The 18,038-nt window shown below is 41.9% G+C and overlaps 1 protein-coding gene across 1 annotated transcript; it reads right to left on the reverse strand.

The window, feature by feature from the left end:
- Positions 1–3,285: 3,285 nt before the first annotated feature.
- IL7R (interleukin 7 receptor) lies at positions 3,286–17,847 on the reverse strand. Its single transcript, XM_010210696.2, has 8 exons — positions 17,748–17,847; positions 12,115–12,253; positions 10,629–10,783; positions 9,687–9,841; positions 8,453–8,630; positions 7,526–7,616; positions 5,592–5,667; positions 3,286–4,059 (listed from the first exon to the last, which is right to left on the reverse strand). The coding sequence occupies exons 1-8, from the start codon at positions 17,845–17,847 to the stop codon at positions 3,556–3,558; spliced, it is 1,398 nt and encodes a 465-aa protein (XP_010208998.1). The 3' UTR covers positions 3,286–3,555.
- Between the last annotated feature and the right edge of the window lie 191 nt (positions 17,848–18,038).

An 18,038-nucleotide genomic window follows, 5' to 3' on the forward strand; every position in this document is an offset into this window, starting at 1 on the left:
TAGTGAACAGTTGTCAAGATGTATCTGTGGCTAAAAGCTGGCCGTGGACCAGAAGTGCTTCTTGCTGTACTTCATATTCAGATTTCTTTTTTTCCAAAAGGAAGATGAAAGTTTTTATATCTGTGCACCTATCAAGTTCATGTTGATGACTATAAAATTGCATATGACAATTAGAAATGCTGGGGCTAAGGCCCCTCAAATATTGTCATCCAGCATCCACAAAACAGTCAGGGATCAATTTTTCCAAAAAATGTAGCTCCCACAGTTCAGGCCAGAATATCAAAGCTGAAGGAGACTGCTAGTTTCTGTAGAGTGCAGAGCAGCCCTTTCTGGAAACCAGGACCCTTTTGAAAACTTAATGTTGAACTCCCCTCAATTTGTCTGTGCTTGCTGCTGCACTCCTGGAAAGATACTCTCCTGGGAAAGATACTCTTCTGGATAGGTTTCACCATAACCCCTGTGTCTGGCATGAGTTGGCCTATATCTTACGGTAAGAAAAGCTACCTTGCGAGGAACATAATTAACAAAAGACTGATTTGTTTTCTACCAATTGAAGATTTGTCAGCATTCGTCAGTGTGTTAATGAAGTACCATCTCTGAAAACACAACCCATATGGCAGTTCACCTTACTGTACACACACTTGTTCTATTGCAAGCCTGAGGAGGTGTTTTACTTTTCTGGTGCTTGTGGTGCAGACTCATGGCTGCACACAGGGCCCTGGGCAAAGCTTCTACAAGTCATTGGCAGGAAATTGATTTCACCCACCTGATTCCCAGAGCTGTTCCTCTCTATTCTGTCTAACAAGGGCTGGATGCAATCTAGGTCTGGATGAGGAAAGGCATGTCCAATTCAAAACACAGAGAGAGAGGCTTCCCTGGCATCCAGGGTGGCAGCAGTGAAGGGAGGGTGCTGCTTGCTGTTATAAACTGCTCTCAGATCTTTGAGCTGTCTGTCTTTATTTGGGATATATCCTTCCTGAAGCTAGGTAAATCCCATGGAGTTATCCCAATTTCAGTGGAGGCAGAGTAAGTCCTGTTATCATGACGTACATTAGAAGACTAAATTACAGCAGCATAAATAGATCATGCAAGTAGCCTTGTCCTTTTAATACAGTAAAAAGCATTATAAACCTAAGGTTACATGTTAAATTAAATAAGATAATAAGACGTAGAAAATAGAATGAATGTTTAAACATTAGCAGCTATGCAAAATCATGGATGCTACATGGGAAATATACAAATATGTCAGAGTAATTAAAGTAAATAAACATCAAGTTTCTACTATTTTTCTCATACTAAAGAGCAAATGCCTGGTTTCTACTAGTTTTTCACTGCAAAAGAGTGGTATACCATTCTTGAGAAACAGAAAGACTACTATATGTGAGTATCTTGCTGCTTAAATAGTGCAAATAGACATTTGTGATGTACCTTTCCATATTTAAAAATGTGTGTATGAGTTCAAAACAAGCAGAGCACATACTGTACAGAACTTTTCTGATGCACTGTTGCTTCTTCCTCTATCCCCATTTTGTGTATCACTGTGTTACTGGGGGAGTATATCTCTCCAGCACAGTCTGTCTGCATGTACAATCGCACTGTGCAAGCCAGCACAGCATGAGCATTATCAGCAGCTCTTTATAGAAAGACAAGCATTATAAAGCAAATTAATTTCTAGGGCTTTCATCTTGATCTACTGCATTAAGCAATGTTTCATTCAGCGAGAAACAACAATAAAAACATTATGTAAAATGTCACTGTAATGCTGTGAGCCTAATCCTTTGCACCTTTGCACGCAGAGAACGTAAGGTTGTTCTTGTTTGAAGGCTTCTCTGGCATCAGATGGAGGTGGAGATAGTGCAAGCCTGTTGTGGGAGCACTGTTTTTCTCTGGCAGGCTACATCAAATATAATGAGATCTCAGCGATTATTACGAGTCAGAACAAATTGGAGCAGCTCTGAGGATGAGAGAAGACTCGTTTTACCCTTACACTCCATGAATGAAAATATGTTTCTGGTAAAGGAGAGTTCCAAGCAGCTAGATGAACTGAAACTGCACAGTGAGGCAAACCCCAACCCTGTTATGCAACCATGTGGCTGTAGCAGCTTTATCTCCAAGCATGTGCTCTGCAATGTCCAGCATCCCAAGGGGACTGAGAAGTGGCATCTCTGCACGGCAGCACGTAGGGAATCCCTTAGAGCTTGGCACAGGGTCCAGAGAAAGGTGAATGGGAGGGGATAGGATGGCCTCCTCTGTCATAATGCAAAAAAATCTTCCTAGGTCAGACGTCGCATTGCCTGAGAACATTGCCTGGCCAAACGCAAAGTATTTTCACACAGCCACAGCCATTGGGAATAATGCTAGTAAATAAATGTGGCCCACTGAACCCTTCTGGCCTGGAAAGTACTTACACGCTATACTTGCACAAAAGTGGCACAGAAAGACAACATGATGTATTTTATAGCCCTAATTCAGTTTATAGGAAGAGATGGGACTCTCCTTTTCATTGATTTTCATTTGTTTTCTTAGATAAACATTGCTGGTATGTGAAATACTTGAAGATCTTTAATATATAGCATCAATAGAAGTACTTGTGGGTCCTAAAACTTGCTTTGGGGCAGATATTTACCAACAGCAAAAAGTAGTGGTATATAGAGTTTCATTTTGGTTTAGTCTCTCTCTCTCAAAGGAAGAGAAGAGAAGAGAAGAGAAGAGAAGAGAAGAGAAGAGAAGAGAAGAGAAGAGAAGAGAAGAGAAGAGAAGAGAAGAGAAAAGAAAAGAAAAGAAAAGAAAAGAAAAGAAAAGAAAAGAAAAGAAAAGAAAAGAAAAGAAAAGAAAAGAAAAGAAAAGAAAAGAAAAGAAAAGAAAAGAAAAGAAAAGAAAAGAAAAGAAAAGAAAAGAAAAGAAAAGAAAAGAAAAGAAAAGAAAAGAAAAGAAAATCTGAGAAAACTTCTTCCTAAAGTGAGTCCATGTGCCCTTTCTGCTGGGGGCTCAACAAACTCCCTTTGCAGTGACCAAGCTCCTAAATCTCCATGCAACTAATGTTTGATGGTGACTTTCATTTACCAATGTTTTGCAAACTTGTAGACTTCTGATGACTGCCAAGGAGTTGCTTTTGACCTACCTCTGTTTAGAAGAGACTGGATTCTATTTAACTTGAATTTGTCACTGTGTTTCTTGCTTAGATGCTAATAGGAGCTTAACTCTGCAACCAAGAGGTTAACAGAAGAGTTCATTAACTTTAACAAGACATGCTGTGATTCTCAGCTGTGACTGCCGTGTCATTGCTCTGAATTAATCAGATCTGAAGATTAAAGTCATGTTGAATTAAATTTAATTCCTTCTGCAGTGGAGATTGCTCCCATTGTATAGAGAGCTGGTGGTTGGCCACTTATCAGTGAAACATGGCAGAACCCACTTCCTTGCAGGTACAGCGTTGCACAGCGAGCAGGGTGTGTTGCAGAGGTGGGAACTCACAGGATGCAGGAAAACAAAACTGAAAGCTTCGATGTCCTGCTCATGTCAGAAAAAGAAATGGTCCTGTCTTTCCTGTAAGGTTTACTGAATTTTGTAGAAACTAGACATTGTGACATAAGCTTCCTCGTTGTTTGTTGACCGCATTTCACTGGTACGCAGCATCTGAGATACAGTGTCGTTGTTCAGGGGCTCTGGTCCAGGTTGGGCAGACGGATCTGAGGGAGGAGGGGAAGGAAGGTTGACACTGTCGTTGCACAGGGGCACACCTCTGCTGTGGCACACCTCGTATGTACTGGAGCTGCAGTTTCCTTCAGTGACTGCAAGCTGGCTGGTGTCCAGGAGCTTGTGCAAGGCTTCAGCTGGACAGATTCCTCCATAGGTCACAGACAGGTTTAGGTTGCTCTTGTCTGTTGTTGCAAGGATCATCTTCAAGTCTGGTAGACTGCTAAATTTTTCTGGTGAGTTTGCTTCTGGAGCAGTTGATGGCTGCAGAAAATTTTCCAGTTCAGCTTTTGCCTGAATGCCGTCCACTTTATGGATATGAACATGACCAAAACTCTCTGGGTTAAAGCTTATGTCAAAATTCTGCATGGCAAAGGGAAGGGCATAGTCAGTTAATGGTGAGTATTAGCTTAAGAGAAAAGGTACTTATAGTATTCGCTTGGTTTTAGAAAGGTATTTATTATTTCCTTAACTCTGAAAGTAACCCTCAGATGGCTAAACAATAGGTTAGCTGAGAATAAACTGTCATGTGGCTTAAAACCTTTCTCCATATGAATCTGAATCTCTCCAGTGTCCTGCAGGCAGCACCACTGGAAGGAATTTTGTGCTCTATGCAACATGGTGGCAATTGTTGCTTTGGAGGTCTTTCTGAGCCATGCATCTCTTACACTCCTACTGTTTCACCAGAATGAATGTGCTGACCCATGCAGTTCCTTTCAGTTATACCTTCCTAATTTAGCAGTGAGGGAAGTAAAATTTTGCCATGACTTCCTGAAACACAAAACAAAGAATGAAGGAGGGGAGAGTGTTTGTAAAGTTTATCCATCTGGATTTGTCTGTCAGAGTGGTTCTTGTGCTGCATGGTGTACGCATGATTCTGAAGGCTGTATAAGTGTACACGAGCATCACCAAGGACATTTGCAAAGGGTCCACATCCAGCCCCATTATTATATTTTCATAGAATCATTGAAGCATCTCATTTGGAAAGGATATCTGCTGTGCAACTGGTCCAACCTTCTACCAGAAGCAGGACTTGGATTGAGTTTATCCAGAGCCCCATCAAGCCAAGCCTTGAGAACTTCCAGCAAAGGAGAACCTACTTCTTGTCTAGGCAACTTCCACAGTGGTTAATTGGTCTCACAGAGAAAGATCTTCTTCCTTGTATCTGGGTGATGTTTACCCTGAAGCAACACATGACTGTTGCTTCTGGTCCTGTCACCACAAAGCATAGTGGTGAGAGCATCTTCACCATCTCTCTGCCTACATTTTAGGTATTGGAAGGTTGTGATCAATAGTCCTCAACCCAAGCTTCCTCTTTAAATAAACTCAATTCTTTCAACTTTTCTTCATGTATCAAGTTCTCCACCATTCCCTAGTTACTCTGCACAAGTCAAAGCTCAGGTACTAGTTGGATTGCCTGTTACTTCCCTACTCTTGACCAGTATCTGTTTGTGTAAATATGGGCTCTCTGCACTGAAATGTCGAAGTCATTTCTGAAATGTGTCCTGGTTCATGCAGCAAATGCGTATACTGTCTCTCATGAGTGTTAGTTTTGTTTCTAGTATTCTATATACTATATACAATACAAATATGGGTAATGGGAAGAAGCTGGAACACAAAAAGTTCCACTTAAACATAAGAAAAAACTATTTCACTGTAAGAGTGACGGAGCAGTGGCACAGGCTGCCCAGGGGGGTTTTGGATTCTCCTTCCTTGGAGGTCTTCAAGACACGCCTGGACATGTTCCTATGCGACCTGATCTAGGTGAACCTGCTTCTGCAGGGGGGTTGGACTAGATGATCTCTAAAGGTCCCTTCCAACCCCTACCATTCTATGAAATATATACTACATACTGTATACTATACTTGAGTGAAAACAACAGTGGAAGTACATACGTTTTTTGGTTTCTTGCATAGCTGCTCCAGAGTTTTCTTATGATCAGGAAGGTTTGGCCACACAGCAGGCTTGATCCTGAACAGCAACAATAGACAAAAAGTCATTCAATAGTAGAGAAAGAGGGATATGCTGAGACATCAGAGGTTCATGTTGCATCATTTGTGCTAATTCCCACAAAGCCTAAAAGCTAGCTTGCATTACCCAGAACAAAACAACGAAGTCTGAGAATAAAACAAAGGCAGGAGGAGTTATAAATGTCACCAAAGAGTCATTGTTCTTCTAAGTGCACAAATTGACACTATTAAAAGAAGACACTTGACCAAGTACTGGAAAAGCAGTAAATTATGGTGGTGAAGAGCTCATTTGCATCTAGCTGTGTTAACAACATTTTGCATGGTGAAATAACTTTCTGCAAGTGAAAAAAGATGCTGTGGTTAAAGTGAAAATTTGCTGATATTTGCCTCTGCATGTTTCTGTAAATCAAGCAGCTGCATATTATTCCACTCCTTGGCCAGCTCTCTGTGCTTTGTTTATCTGTACTCCAGCTTTGTCCCACAGGTCCCATTTTTACTGCCTTCATTAGCAAAATTGTCATGTTGTGCTTCTGGAAACCCTCAGATGTGATGCACCTAGAGAATGAATATTGTCTGCTGACATTCAGTGGTGCAGTGATATAAGCCATAGACATATATTGAAGATATATTTTACTTTGTATATGTGAGTATATATAGATACATGCATGAAACCCTCTTCTTTTTAAAAGAGAAATCTCTAGGTTCAAAATGTCTCCCCTTCTAAAAGCGTGGGTTTTTTCAGCAGTTTTGCATAAACAGTACTTCTAGTAAAGTTAGAGGACTGCATCTCCTCAGCAACAGTAAGATTCAAGAGCTAGAAATCTTGAACCATATCCATATTTACGAGTAAAACAGCACCAGGGAGCATTTCACGGCAGATAAGTCCCGTGTCTAAAATGTTTAATTATCAAAATTGTTCTTGCCGTGGTATGACTGGGTCCAACTACCATATTCCAAGACAACCCCTGTGTGTAACTAAGGAGTTAGCACAGGCCAAATATTGTCCCCAAAAGCAGCTCTCATACAGCCATCTCTCTGGATGTCAGTGGAGCTGGATGATGTGGCTGAGCTGCTCTGAATGCAACTGAACATCCATGGGCTTTCTGCCTTGCGAGGAGTTCATCTCATATGATTAAACTTGGGACTTTTTCACTTCAGATTCTGGTTTTGCCAGATTGTCGACACATCTATTCAATTTGATCAGCTGTCTTTTCTATGTAAGCATAAACATCCACACATTAAAAAATGTACTTACAGCTCTCTATCCACAGCTGCATAGCCAATATGTGAGCATAAAACAATGTAGACAAGGGGCTGCCTGTGTAACTGTTGCACCTCCAGTCTTACTCCTACACAACTGCTTTGGTGGGGAATGCAGAGCCTGGTTTCATCACATGGCTTGCTGGATGTGGACTGGACTGGGCTGGTGGCTGGCCTTATTCAGCCACTGTTGGAGAGGTTACAGAGACCTCTATTCTGCTTCTTCTGAAAGTGCTGCAAAGCAAACACCCTACTGACTCAGTCTATGAAAGGGAAAGAGGCAATCTCCCTGCTATACCATTTCCACACCTCTTTGGACTTTACTAAAACTCCTGGGTGGCTTTCCCAGATCTTACTTGAAACTTTTGAGTAGAATTTGCCTGCAGTGAGACACTTGTCATGTTTTGTGGTCACTGCAGCTCACTATACATTCTAACGTATGCTCAAAGTGGCAAGTCATCTGCCTGCTAAGACTCTCTTTATTGCCCGCTTCTACTCCTTGCCTGCTTGATATAGAGACCCAGAGACAGAAATGGAACAGTCAAACTGACAGAATAGGATTGGCTTCCAACACTTTTTCTGATACACAAAGAGATTACCTGCTTTTCCAAAAGATTATGATCAGGACAATCATGACAATGAACAGCATGAATCCCAGGATGGAGAGTATAACCACAACCACGTTACTGTCTGAAGAAAAACATCATCAGCCATGAATGTAAAGGTCTCACTGTTAAGCCACCTTAACCACAGTGTGTCTTCAGACAATAAATTAGGAATTAATGTCAAGCATTGCCTGTGCTCATCACTGAACTGGTGCAGTGGTGCAGTTCTCTTGACTCCCTGAAGGAGGAGAATGGTAGGCTGTCAGGGCATCAGTACTTGGCTGAGCTGCAGGCTGGGCATTCCCAGGTTGCATTAAAGCTACTCAAAGCCTTCCTTTCATCTCTGGTATGTTGAAGCCTCTACTCACCATGTCCTTACAGCAGAACTGAAGTGACCTCTGACACGTTTATTGTCAGAGTGCCCCTGAGGACTGAAGGCACTTCAAGGATCAGAGAGATTATTCATGTTTACAAGTGCAGTGATGAGATTTTATATCATATCATATTTTAAATTAAAGTGCACACAAATCCAGGGCCCTGAAATGGGTCACCTCTCACTACTCTTTGTGCTTTACCCAAAACACTCAGAAAGCTGCACTTTCTCTGTGCACGTCAGCAGCCTGCAAGCCTTTACCTCCCTTTGCAACCCCCTCATGCCCTTACAGCAGGACTTCATTCGATTGTATTGCCCTTGAGTGAGATTTAATTTCATGGGGACAATCAGCCCTGGACCAGAGCAATACAGTCACTTTAGGGGTCATGTCCTCTGGGGTGTCTGATGCCTATGAGGGTTGACCCTGCTATGTCTGTGGACTCTTCTGTCTCCATCCTCTCATTACTACTGTCATCAGGACTGGCAGGCACCTGAGGCCCCCTTGCTCTCCTTTCTTCCAAGTGGACCAAAGTGGTGTTTGCCCTTACAGCTCTCCATGAAGTGCTGCTCCCTTGCAGTCCTGAAGCTCTTGGAAGCGCTCCATTCACTCCATGTGCCCTTAAAATAATCTCCATTGGGCTGTGAACGTACTTTCACCTCATACGATGCGTTGTTTTCGAGGTTCTTCCCCAGTAATTTCACCTGAAGGTATGGTGACTCTATTGTCTAAGCACACAAAAATCCAATTATTTTTCTAGAAGACACGAGAAAAGCATCTTTGAGGTTCAGCAAAATGTACTGTTTGCAGTATTGTTGTTAGCTCAGTGTTTCTGGTTATTACACAGCTTCGTCATGGCATCTCTGTAGCATAACAGCAAGGTAGTCCAGACAGTGTCAAGGAGATAGACTAACGCCAGGTAAAAGCTCTTTGGAAAACAGCTGGAAGTATTAAATGTGATTTGCTACTGTCAACACTGCAGTAGGAAATCTATGCTTCCCCCCACCGAGAAGGCTCAGAAGAGAGAGGGGAAAGATGACATTTGTGTGCCGTAAAAAGACAACTTCTCAAAGAGCAGCTACAAGAAAGAAGCTGAATTCCCACTGTGCTGTTCTGGTGCTCTTAATTTCAAAGCATTTAGATGCCTGAATCCTTTTCTTTTTCTAGTTACAGTTCTCCTGTGCTCCCTCTGTAAGAACAAGATATAGTTCACAGTTTCAAACACCCTCTGTCTGGATTACTGATTGCACATCTGCTCCTTTTGACATTGGATACAGAGGTCCCAGCACCCAGGCAGCTCAAAACATAGCCAGTTCACAGTCAGCTGCAGCCCAAATTAGGGCCTGAGGATGGGAGAGCAGCGGGGCTGCACCCAAAACTTGGATAGGCTCAGTGAAAAAGGGACATGAGGAAACTGCTGCTAAACAAGAAACAGTGTCATACCACTTACTGACTGATGAGTTCAGAAAATAAGACCAAAACCATCACAGCAAAGTGTAAGCCATCCAAACACTTAGGATGATTCATTACATTATATCTTCTTTTCCTTCTGCAAAGCTCAAATGAACAAACCTTGGTTAGCCCAGAGAAATGTCTAACCCACTTGAAGGCTTATGGCCTGGAATTTGTCTGAATTGATGAAATTTCCAAATGCCAGAAGCTGTACTTTCCAAGTTTTCAGCTGGAGAACTGTAAAATGGCAAATTTGAGGGGGTTTCCCTGGTATTTCTAACAATGTTTATTTTTAGAAGTTAGTGTAAGCTCACCAAGACATCATCACTTACCTTCCAAGCACCTTCTTCCTGCCGGTAGGCTACTTGGTGTACTAATTTCTCCCTTAAGTATTTCTTCCACGAGTGTGGTGTATTATAATTAATAAGGTATTCGTTTGCTTCCTTTTGGTATGTGATGTTTATATCGAATGGTACTTCAGGTTTAACTGCAAATGGTAACAAACCAGAATATAACAGAATAGTTATTACAAAATAAATGGGCATTGAAAAGTAAAAAGTCCCAATTATGCCTCCTACGAGATGACCTGTGTTGTGCAAGAGCTGACCTGAGCTGGGGGAGCCTCATGCTGAGCCCCAGCTTATTCTTAAGCCTTAGCCCTGAGAGAGCCTTGGCTTTGAACTGCTGGAGCAACAGTGTGACCAGCAGATATGGCACTTCTCAGACAAATGTCATTCAGTCTTGGAAAGGAATTCCCAGAGATTGCATTGCTCAAAGAGCTGAAAATTCAGTCCTTCCAGATGGTGCTCTGAGATGGAGGCTCCATGGCAAAGCCCATCCTTGGTCTGTGAGGAAGGTACTGGGGACCAAATTGGGTTCAGCTACCAGTGGCTGACAGAGCAGCAGGACACAGGAAGGTGCAAAGTATGACAGTGTTACAACAGACTGTGGGTCCAGGCCTTTGCTATGAACCCACACCTGACCTAGTCTGCAGGAGACTGTGTCAAACAACCATCCATGTAAATGCACCAAGTCCAAAACGCAGCCGTCAGGACTCTCCTCAGGTTGTACCTGAGCTGGATGTGCCTAAGGTTCTGGGGCCAGTCTTGTTCAACTGCTTCTGCAGGAGTTTTGAACTAGATGATCTCCAAAGGTCCCTTCCAACCCCTGCCATTCTATGATTCTATGACTGTACTGGGATATTTCTTGGCCCCCCTCCCCCCTACCCAGTAACCTCTATATCTTAAAAATGTAAAAAATGTTAAGTGTCTTACCAATGTCAGTTACAACCAGACTCTTGCAGAGTTTTCTCTTCATCTCAGCATACATACATATGTGTTTATTTGAGAGTATATCAGTGAATTGTAAGAAATACACATCCTCCTGTTTCTCCATATCAAAGCACAGGTAATTGCCATCTTCCTTGGTACTGTTGACCAAAATGACACAACATTCATTTCTTGTCAGTCTTACTATAATACAGTAAGGGGTAAATCTGTGATTTTGTGAATCCTGGTTGCTAACTTCACATTAGCTGAAGTGATACTCCACATGAAATAAGAAAAAAAATCACAGGCAAATAAGGAGATTAAAGAACTGATAGTATTGTTCCTTTAGGTCTTTGAGCCTGGTAATTGTGTGACACGAGTCACTATAACAGCTGTGGAGCTCTTGAAAAAAAACTAAACCACTGTTTTTAAATTGGAGATGTATGTGTCAAAAACCTTTGTATTTTAAAAATTAAAATACTGCTGCCATTTTTAAATGCAGGGCATTAGGTTTGGATGATCACTGAAGGTAAAGAGACATTTCTTATTGACTGAAGGGGTAGCAAATACAGGGTCAACAGTCAGAAAGGCCATGAAGGAGTCATGTGGCACAGTTTCAGAGGTGCAAAACATCTGTGTGTTCCTCTGCCTGTGTGACTCCCATGTTTGAGGATTGTCACAAAATTTCAGCCAAAATCCAGAATAAAGTGCATGAAAACAAAAAAATTTTAATAAATTGGGTGAAAAGAAATTAAATAGTGATTAGAATAGCAAGATAAAAGAAAAAATCCATTTCTTTTGCTGGCTGCAATAGATCTTGTGGTTTCAGGGAAAGTAGGCAAAGAGAAAGGCAGAGGTGTGCTAAAGAAACAAATTATAAGCTTCTTCAGCTAGATAAATCAGCTAAATAAAACAAAAAGGTGAAAAGAGTTACAAGGCCTCAACAAGAAATAGAGATGGCCGATGTGTTTGGTAACAGTTGGGCTTTGTATACTCACTCCAGCATGTTTTCTGTATGTCCACATGTGCAAAGACAATTGTTTAAATGTACCTTAACCTAGATAAAGGCAGTTTCCCTGCAGTGTATTATCAGACTTCTTTCCAAAGAGTTTTCTTTGGAGAGGATCTGCCTCTTCAAAAACATTTTTACTTTTCCCATGACAAAGGTTAGGTTTGGGATTTCAAAAACATAGTTAATTTATAGAAAAAACGATCTCTGTTCTTGCTGGGCTGCATCCATAATTACAGGTGTTCCAGAGCAAGATTAGGACTCCTGGGAGATGTTACAAAGCCCTTTACAAACCCTTCCAGATGATTTTTTTTGCTTATCAGGGAGTTACATTTTGTTTTGGTAATCACTGCTGAACACAGTACCCAAACTTGGTAGAACACCCTGAACTAGATTTTTTCCTAGCATACAGCAACATGACTCACTGGTGTTTAGAGTCTGACTTCCCACAATTTTGTCAGAGGATGAACTGACAGCACTTACCACAGGGCTAGGGTAAAATTAGTGTTATGAGGCTCCATCTCGGTAAAATTGCAGGTCAGGCTGCTATAGGAATCTTTAAATTCCAGCTGGCTGAAGCAGTCGGTGTCAAAACTGTCTGATTCATCATCCCCAAATGTCCCTAAGGAGAGATTGGCGGGATGTTACTGAAGCAAACCACTGAATGTATTAAATTTGTAGCTCCATTGTATAGGAGGTTGCTTCTGGTTGCCTGAAAGGAAGAGACTCAACCCACCTGTTTTGTAAGAAGCAAAGAAAGCTTGTTCAAAAGGAAATTAAAAGCCACTTGCACCTTTCGAGATTGCTTTCCCTGCATGTCAGTGAAGCCCACTCACTTATTACGCATGAAGGTAGATTCTGCATCATCCGTGAACTATAAAAAGATACAGTGTCGCAGACACCTGATGTCTGTTCTTTTCTATTAGTCATGGGCAAACAGGGCATGGGTGTCAACCTGGAAACCTCTGTGAAAAAGTTCCAGTGTCAAATACAAAACAGATAAAATATATTGTCTGCTCTGCCGTTTAACTCATCCTAAGTTAGAGCCAGGAACAAGTGAATTCTAATTGTAAAAGCTACAGATAAAATTTACATCATGACAAAAGCATGACCTACTCCATCTGAAAATCATTGCAGAACTTTCTCAAACAGGGTTTCCTGTTGGGAACAGCAAAACACTGCTGTTCTTGGGCGTGTGAAGGAGAGCAAGGCATGCTCATGATTTTGGTTGAAAAGCAATCAGCTTTTCAACTAGTTGCAGTCAAGGACTAAAAATCCACTTTTGAAAATGAGGGGAATAGAAACATGCACAGAAGGATATATTCTGCAGTTACTAACAGAAGTATGTGGGGCTGATGCCTGAGGCTAACATCTGTTCAAGAGTAAGGTTTAGCTTCAGCAGGAGCTATTTGTATGGGAATTTCCTCTAAGGGCAGCCTGAAAGTCCATCAAACACCTTAAAACTCAGAAGCAGGATATCTATAGTCAAGGATGCATGCTCAGCAGTTGACATTGCTGAACATACATCAGGACCAGCTGTGTTGCAGATGGCTGAGAGCACCCAAGCAGCATCCTCCTGCCCCTGCTCTGCCAACACCCATGCTGTAAAGATCTGGCTTGTCCCATGTCCCTGAGAAGACTGGAAAATTATATGGGTGATTTTAGGAAAGGAAGAGTATTTTGGTATCATTTGGCAATTATGTTCTATTTTGACTATATTGCAAAGTTTTCTGAAGTGTCACAGATTTGGGCTCAGGAGGGAAAGCTCAGAATACGTGTCTTCCTGCAAATTTGCTTCAATGACTAATAAAAAAAATCATGATTTGACTAAGAGTATATGTCTCAAGTCCTACATTTGGCAGGTAGGAGGTCAAAGAAGCAAAATCTGATGCTTCTGAGAGGAGTCATCTCCATCAGAAACTGCCAGTTCAGCCTCTTTTCATGAAACCTCGTCCACTGTAGCCAAGCAGACAGGGAAAGGCTTACTACTGTCACCTCTTAAGCAGATCCTTGTGACAGGAATGCTTCTGTCTCCTTTTACTGGTGGTTAAGGATATCCCTGATCATATATAACTTTCTTGCTCGTGTCCAGAGGCTATTCCCAATTCCCTGCTTAGCCCTCTCCCAAGACATGCCCCTGCCATGCAGGGCACCTGCTGCTGCAGCAAGAACAAGACCTCAGCTTCTCTGGGGACATCAGTGACTCATGCTTGCAAAAAATGTGGAGAAGTGCCCATGGAACCATTTCCAATGCGAAATCCCTCACAGAAAACAATGATTGTCATCTCTGGTGTCACCCAGGTGAATCGGATCACTGAGGAGTGACTAGCTACTTTGATATTGTGATTCATGGTGCCGGTCACGTTCTATGATCTATGGCTGATCTTGCCAGTGTACAGGGAGATCCAGAGCTGGTCCAGTGTGGGAACGTGTCAGAAGATCCAAAACGGTCATGACTCAACAGCAGGGAGAAAGCAAGGGGGAAATTTTTGCTTGCTTTGAAATGTAAGTAAAGCGTGTCACCTCACAGGGTCACTATCACTATTCTGACCTCGGAGCTGAGGTGAATCTGGACTTGCGTTTTGAGTATGAAAAGAAATGCAGAAATCAGTCAGGAACACAGAGAAAAAGCAAAAGCAGTTCAGGCAAGGGGTGGAGAGGGAACTGCTGCTATCAGGACTCATGGTGGGCGACAGGTGGGACAGGCACAACTGACCCTGAACTAATCCAGAACCCAGATGTAGGTCTATCCCCCAAGCTAAGATTTACTGGTCTTCCCTTCTCACCACAGCTCTGGTGGGGCCTGTCTCAAGGCGAGCCCAGGTTTCCCTGAAGAACAACAAAATGGGGTGTCTCCCACCAGCGCTGCTGCTTTGAGGGGATAAGTTGTGCAGCACAGACAGGGACAAAACAGGTACTGTACACTGCTACTTTATTTGACGATCACATTTGAGAGCGATACAGAGGTCAGCACAACTCCAGCATCAGCAGCAATTTCACACAAGTTAGAGTATTGACCAACACATCCCTGAGCCATCTGGCAAACATACCTATATGGAAATGTACATTGTAGAAAGCTACATACTTGGGTAGAAGAGTAGGCATATAATACACATACATTCAAAATTCAGAGGGCAACGAGGAAGCTGAAATGAACCTGCATAAAATGGAACCCCACCGTATTTTCTATAGATAAATACACTCAAAGCTCGCATGCAGAGGTGTGTTGCATTTTATGGTTAAGACTTGCTGCTACAAGAGACTGCTTATTTAATACTTATAGCTACCTCAAGACAAGATGTTTGAATTAGATTTACTGATCTTCCTGTATACAAGAGATAAACTGCTTGGTGCTCTCTGTATATTCAAACTCCATATGCTGGATTTTTCCATAAACAAGCAGAATCATCGTATTAATAAATGTCATATCAGAAAAAATCTACTGCTTTGTTGAAAAATGACTGAAATTTTAATAATGATCGGGCTGACTGAAAAATAATAAAAGAAAAAGATTTTTTCTTGCAATTCAAAGAGTCATTTAATGTTTAATTAGCGTAGTGCACCTTTGATACTGCACTGGAAGGAAAGCTGACTTTGCCTTTTGATACTGAACATTGTGATTATGTGGTTCCTCATTCATGGAAATAGTGTCCTGACCATAGCATATATGATGGTTAAAACTCATGAATGGTGTTAAATAAGCAATTTGAAGCGCTCTTTCTGGTATGGTTCTTCTGTGGGCTGCTGGTAATTTTTGTGTCTGAAATAAATACATGTGTAGCCTCAGCCACACTTCCCCAAACCTCAGAACCACCATGTGTGACTGCATTTGATACATAAATGGCTTTGAGGACTTCAGTGTGACTCACGCTGCTAAGGACTATTTACACAATTAAAAGTTTAGAATATTATAATTCTTCCTTTGAGAAGCCCAGACCAAGCAGAGCCCTGAGCCTGGCTCTACTAAAACCAAGGCAGGACTAGAGACAGGGCAATTCTAGTGGAAGAAAAACTGCTCTTGTAGATACAGCTATGGCAGATCCTTCACAGAAATGGTTATCTCGAGTGCAGGCAACACCCAGCAGGTCAGTTTGAATAGGATCAGGAGTCTCATGAGCCTTTACCAAGAGAAGAGTGCTAACAGAGGTCATGGACATACTTCAGCTTTAAGCCTTTAAGCCACTAGGACCAACAACAATGTATGAAACCAAAGGCCCTGCTATGCACTGCAGGATCAGTGACTGAATTCCCAAGGCAATGAAGTGACTATCTCTATGGACAGAGTAATGTGAAATCACTAGTGGTGATCTGATTCAGGCAGAATTAATTTTAATCACAGCAGTTTTGATGTGAGTTGGAAAAAACATGCACATCTGGGTAGGAGGACCACTGAAGGCTGCTGCCTTCTGCTCCCCTGACTGTACCCTCCTATACCTCCATGGCTGCCCCTTCCTTGCTCTGCTTGCAGACCTCTCAGGGCTTTGGGGGATCTCCACCGTTTCTGCCAGGCTAGGGGACAGGGCCTGGGAGTCAGTGTGCTGCTCAGAAAAGAGAGAAGATGAAGGCAAGTGTTCCAATGAGCTGTTCCCTCCTCTACCCAATAGGAGTGAGCTCATTCCTGCAACTGCTGGCAGCACTTTGCCAGGAGGCAGAACGAGCTGGAAAGGCAAAGAGTGAAAGCCAAACATCTACGATGGGTGATTTTACTCTGGATTGTTTCATTTGTTGGCCAAACCCACAAAACTAATAAGGAAATTATAAAAGCTATTACTTGCCCAGTGGGGATTTCCTGAATCTGTCTGTCTTTAAGTCTAAACAAATTATGGTTTACTAGAAGTTAGTAACAAAACAGGATAGGTCCATTCATATTTGCTTTCGGGAAGCCCTGAAAATTTCAGTGACATCATCAATAAATCACTAGTACTGACCTTTCACCACGGTAGCTGCTTGCCAAAGCTGTCTCTAAACAGCTGTAGATTGTATAAATAAAAGGCAAATAGAAAAAACCAAGGTTATTAGATGCAGTTCTGAACCACTCCCATTTTTCTTCTAACTGAAAAAAGTTATTATGCATATCTTATCTGTGTCTGTACATATATGTATGCATACATGTTATGATATGTGACACATGGGACAATGATTTACTGGAAGATAGCATAGGAACACAGCCATTATCTTCCAAAAAACCAAGAACTCTCTTGCTCCCAAACAACTGAGCCCTAAAACTACTAGTAACTGAATGACTGTCTATATCCTTCATGTACAAGCTCTGTCACTGCTGTTTGTTAAGTACTAGACAAGTAAGAGTTTAACAGATCTGGGATTGAATCTGTAAATCCAATTTTTCAGCTTCCTTTTGAGAAAAGGAGCAGACCAAAACAGTAGTTTTATTGCTGCTTTTAGTGTTGTGATTTTGTTTTGTTTTGGTACTGCTAAATAATTTCCACTTGTCTAAATGAGATAATGAAATCTTCAATAACCCTAAATTTAAACTGTTGAATTAATTTATAATTATTTGCCAAGTAAAGGTTGGATGCTCTTGGTGATGGGCTGTGAGAACCCCCTGGCTAGATTGCTGATTCAGCGATACTATGAGAGAGAGACTGGGACTATCTCACTGATATACCTGATGCAACTGAAAAAAAAACTCCAAAAGATAAAAAGTTTGGCTTTAGAAGTGGAGCAGTTTAGGCCAAATTTGAGGTACACTGAAACTTTGGAGGAAACTGCCAAGATCAAGAGAAGGCAGAACCTCACCACTTTCCGATGGCAGCTCAGAGTGACCATGGACTGCAGAAAAGTGAAATGCTTCCCCACCCCCAGGCATAACTCCTCATACAAACACAAGATACAATGAATGAGGACTAACAGCTCTGATATTATATGTCCTTTGTATACAGCTATGATCTCCCTCATTTCATAAAAATTTGGATGCTACAAGGACAGCAGACTTGGGAATTCAATTAAATAGGTATCCTCCAGCTCCAGGTACTAGCACTAAGAGACTAGAGGCTGAAACACTGATACATTTAACCCAGCAGTTGCATTTTAGACCTCTTGACTCTTGTTGTTTCAAGATCATACACAAGTGGAAAGATGAAAATGAAATGACTCACCATCACCATCTGCTGAGGTGCAGCCACTTTCCCCAAAAGTGATTTGAAGAAACAAGACAAAAAAGCTCAGCACTGTACTCATCTGTGTCATCCTGAGCATGCTGCATGTGTGCAGTCTGTGTGTTTGCGGAACCCCTGCTCACTTACTTTATACTAGACACAGAGCAAACCCATGGTCCGATAAAGAGACCGCAGGCAAGGGGAAATATAAACACGCTGGCAAGGATGACTAGTGGTGGAGAGCAGGAAGCCAGCCTGAAGATATTTGCAGAGCTTTTACTTTGAAACCTG

Source organism: Colius striatus, chromosome Z (genome assembly GCF_028858725.1).
Source record: "Colius striatus isolate bColStr4 chromosome Z, bColStr4.1.hap1, whole genome shotgun sequence".
In the NCBI taxonomy this organism is placed as follows: domain Eukaryota; kingdom Metazoa; phylum Chordata; class Aves; order Coliiformes; family Coliidae; genus Colius; species Colius striatus.

Coding starts and splice junctions, on each gene's coding strand:
- IL7R (XM_010210696.2), bottom strand. CDS start 17,847: ATGCTCAGGATGACACAGATGAGTACAGTGCTGAGCTTTTTTGTCTTG. Junction 8,631..9,686: donor AGGAAGAAGGTGCTTGGAAG/GTAAGTGATGAT, acceptor TTGTGTGCTTAG/ACAATAGAGTCACCATACCT. Junction 4,060..5,591: donor TATGCAAGAAACCAAAAAAC/GTATGTACTTCC, acceptor TTTGCCATGCAG/AATTTTGACATAAGCTTTAA.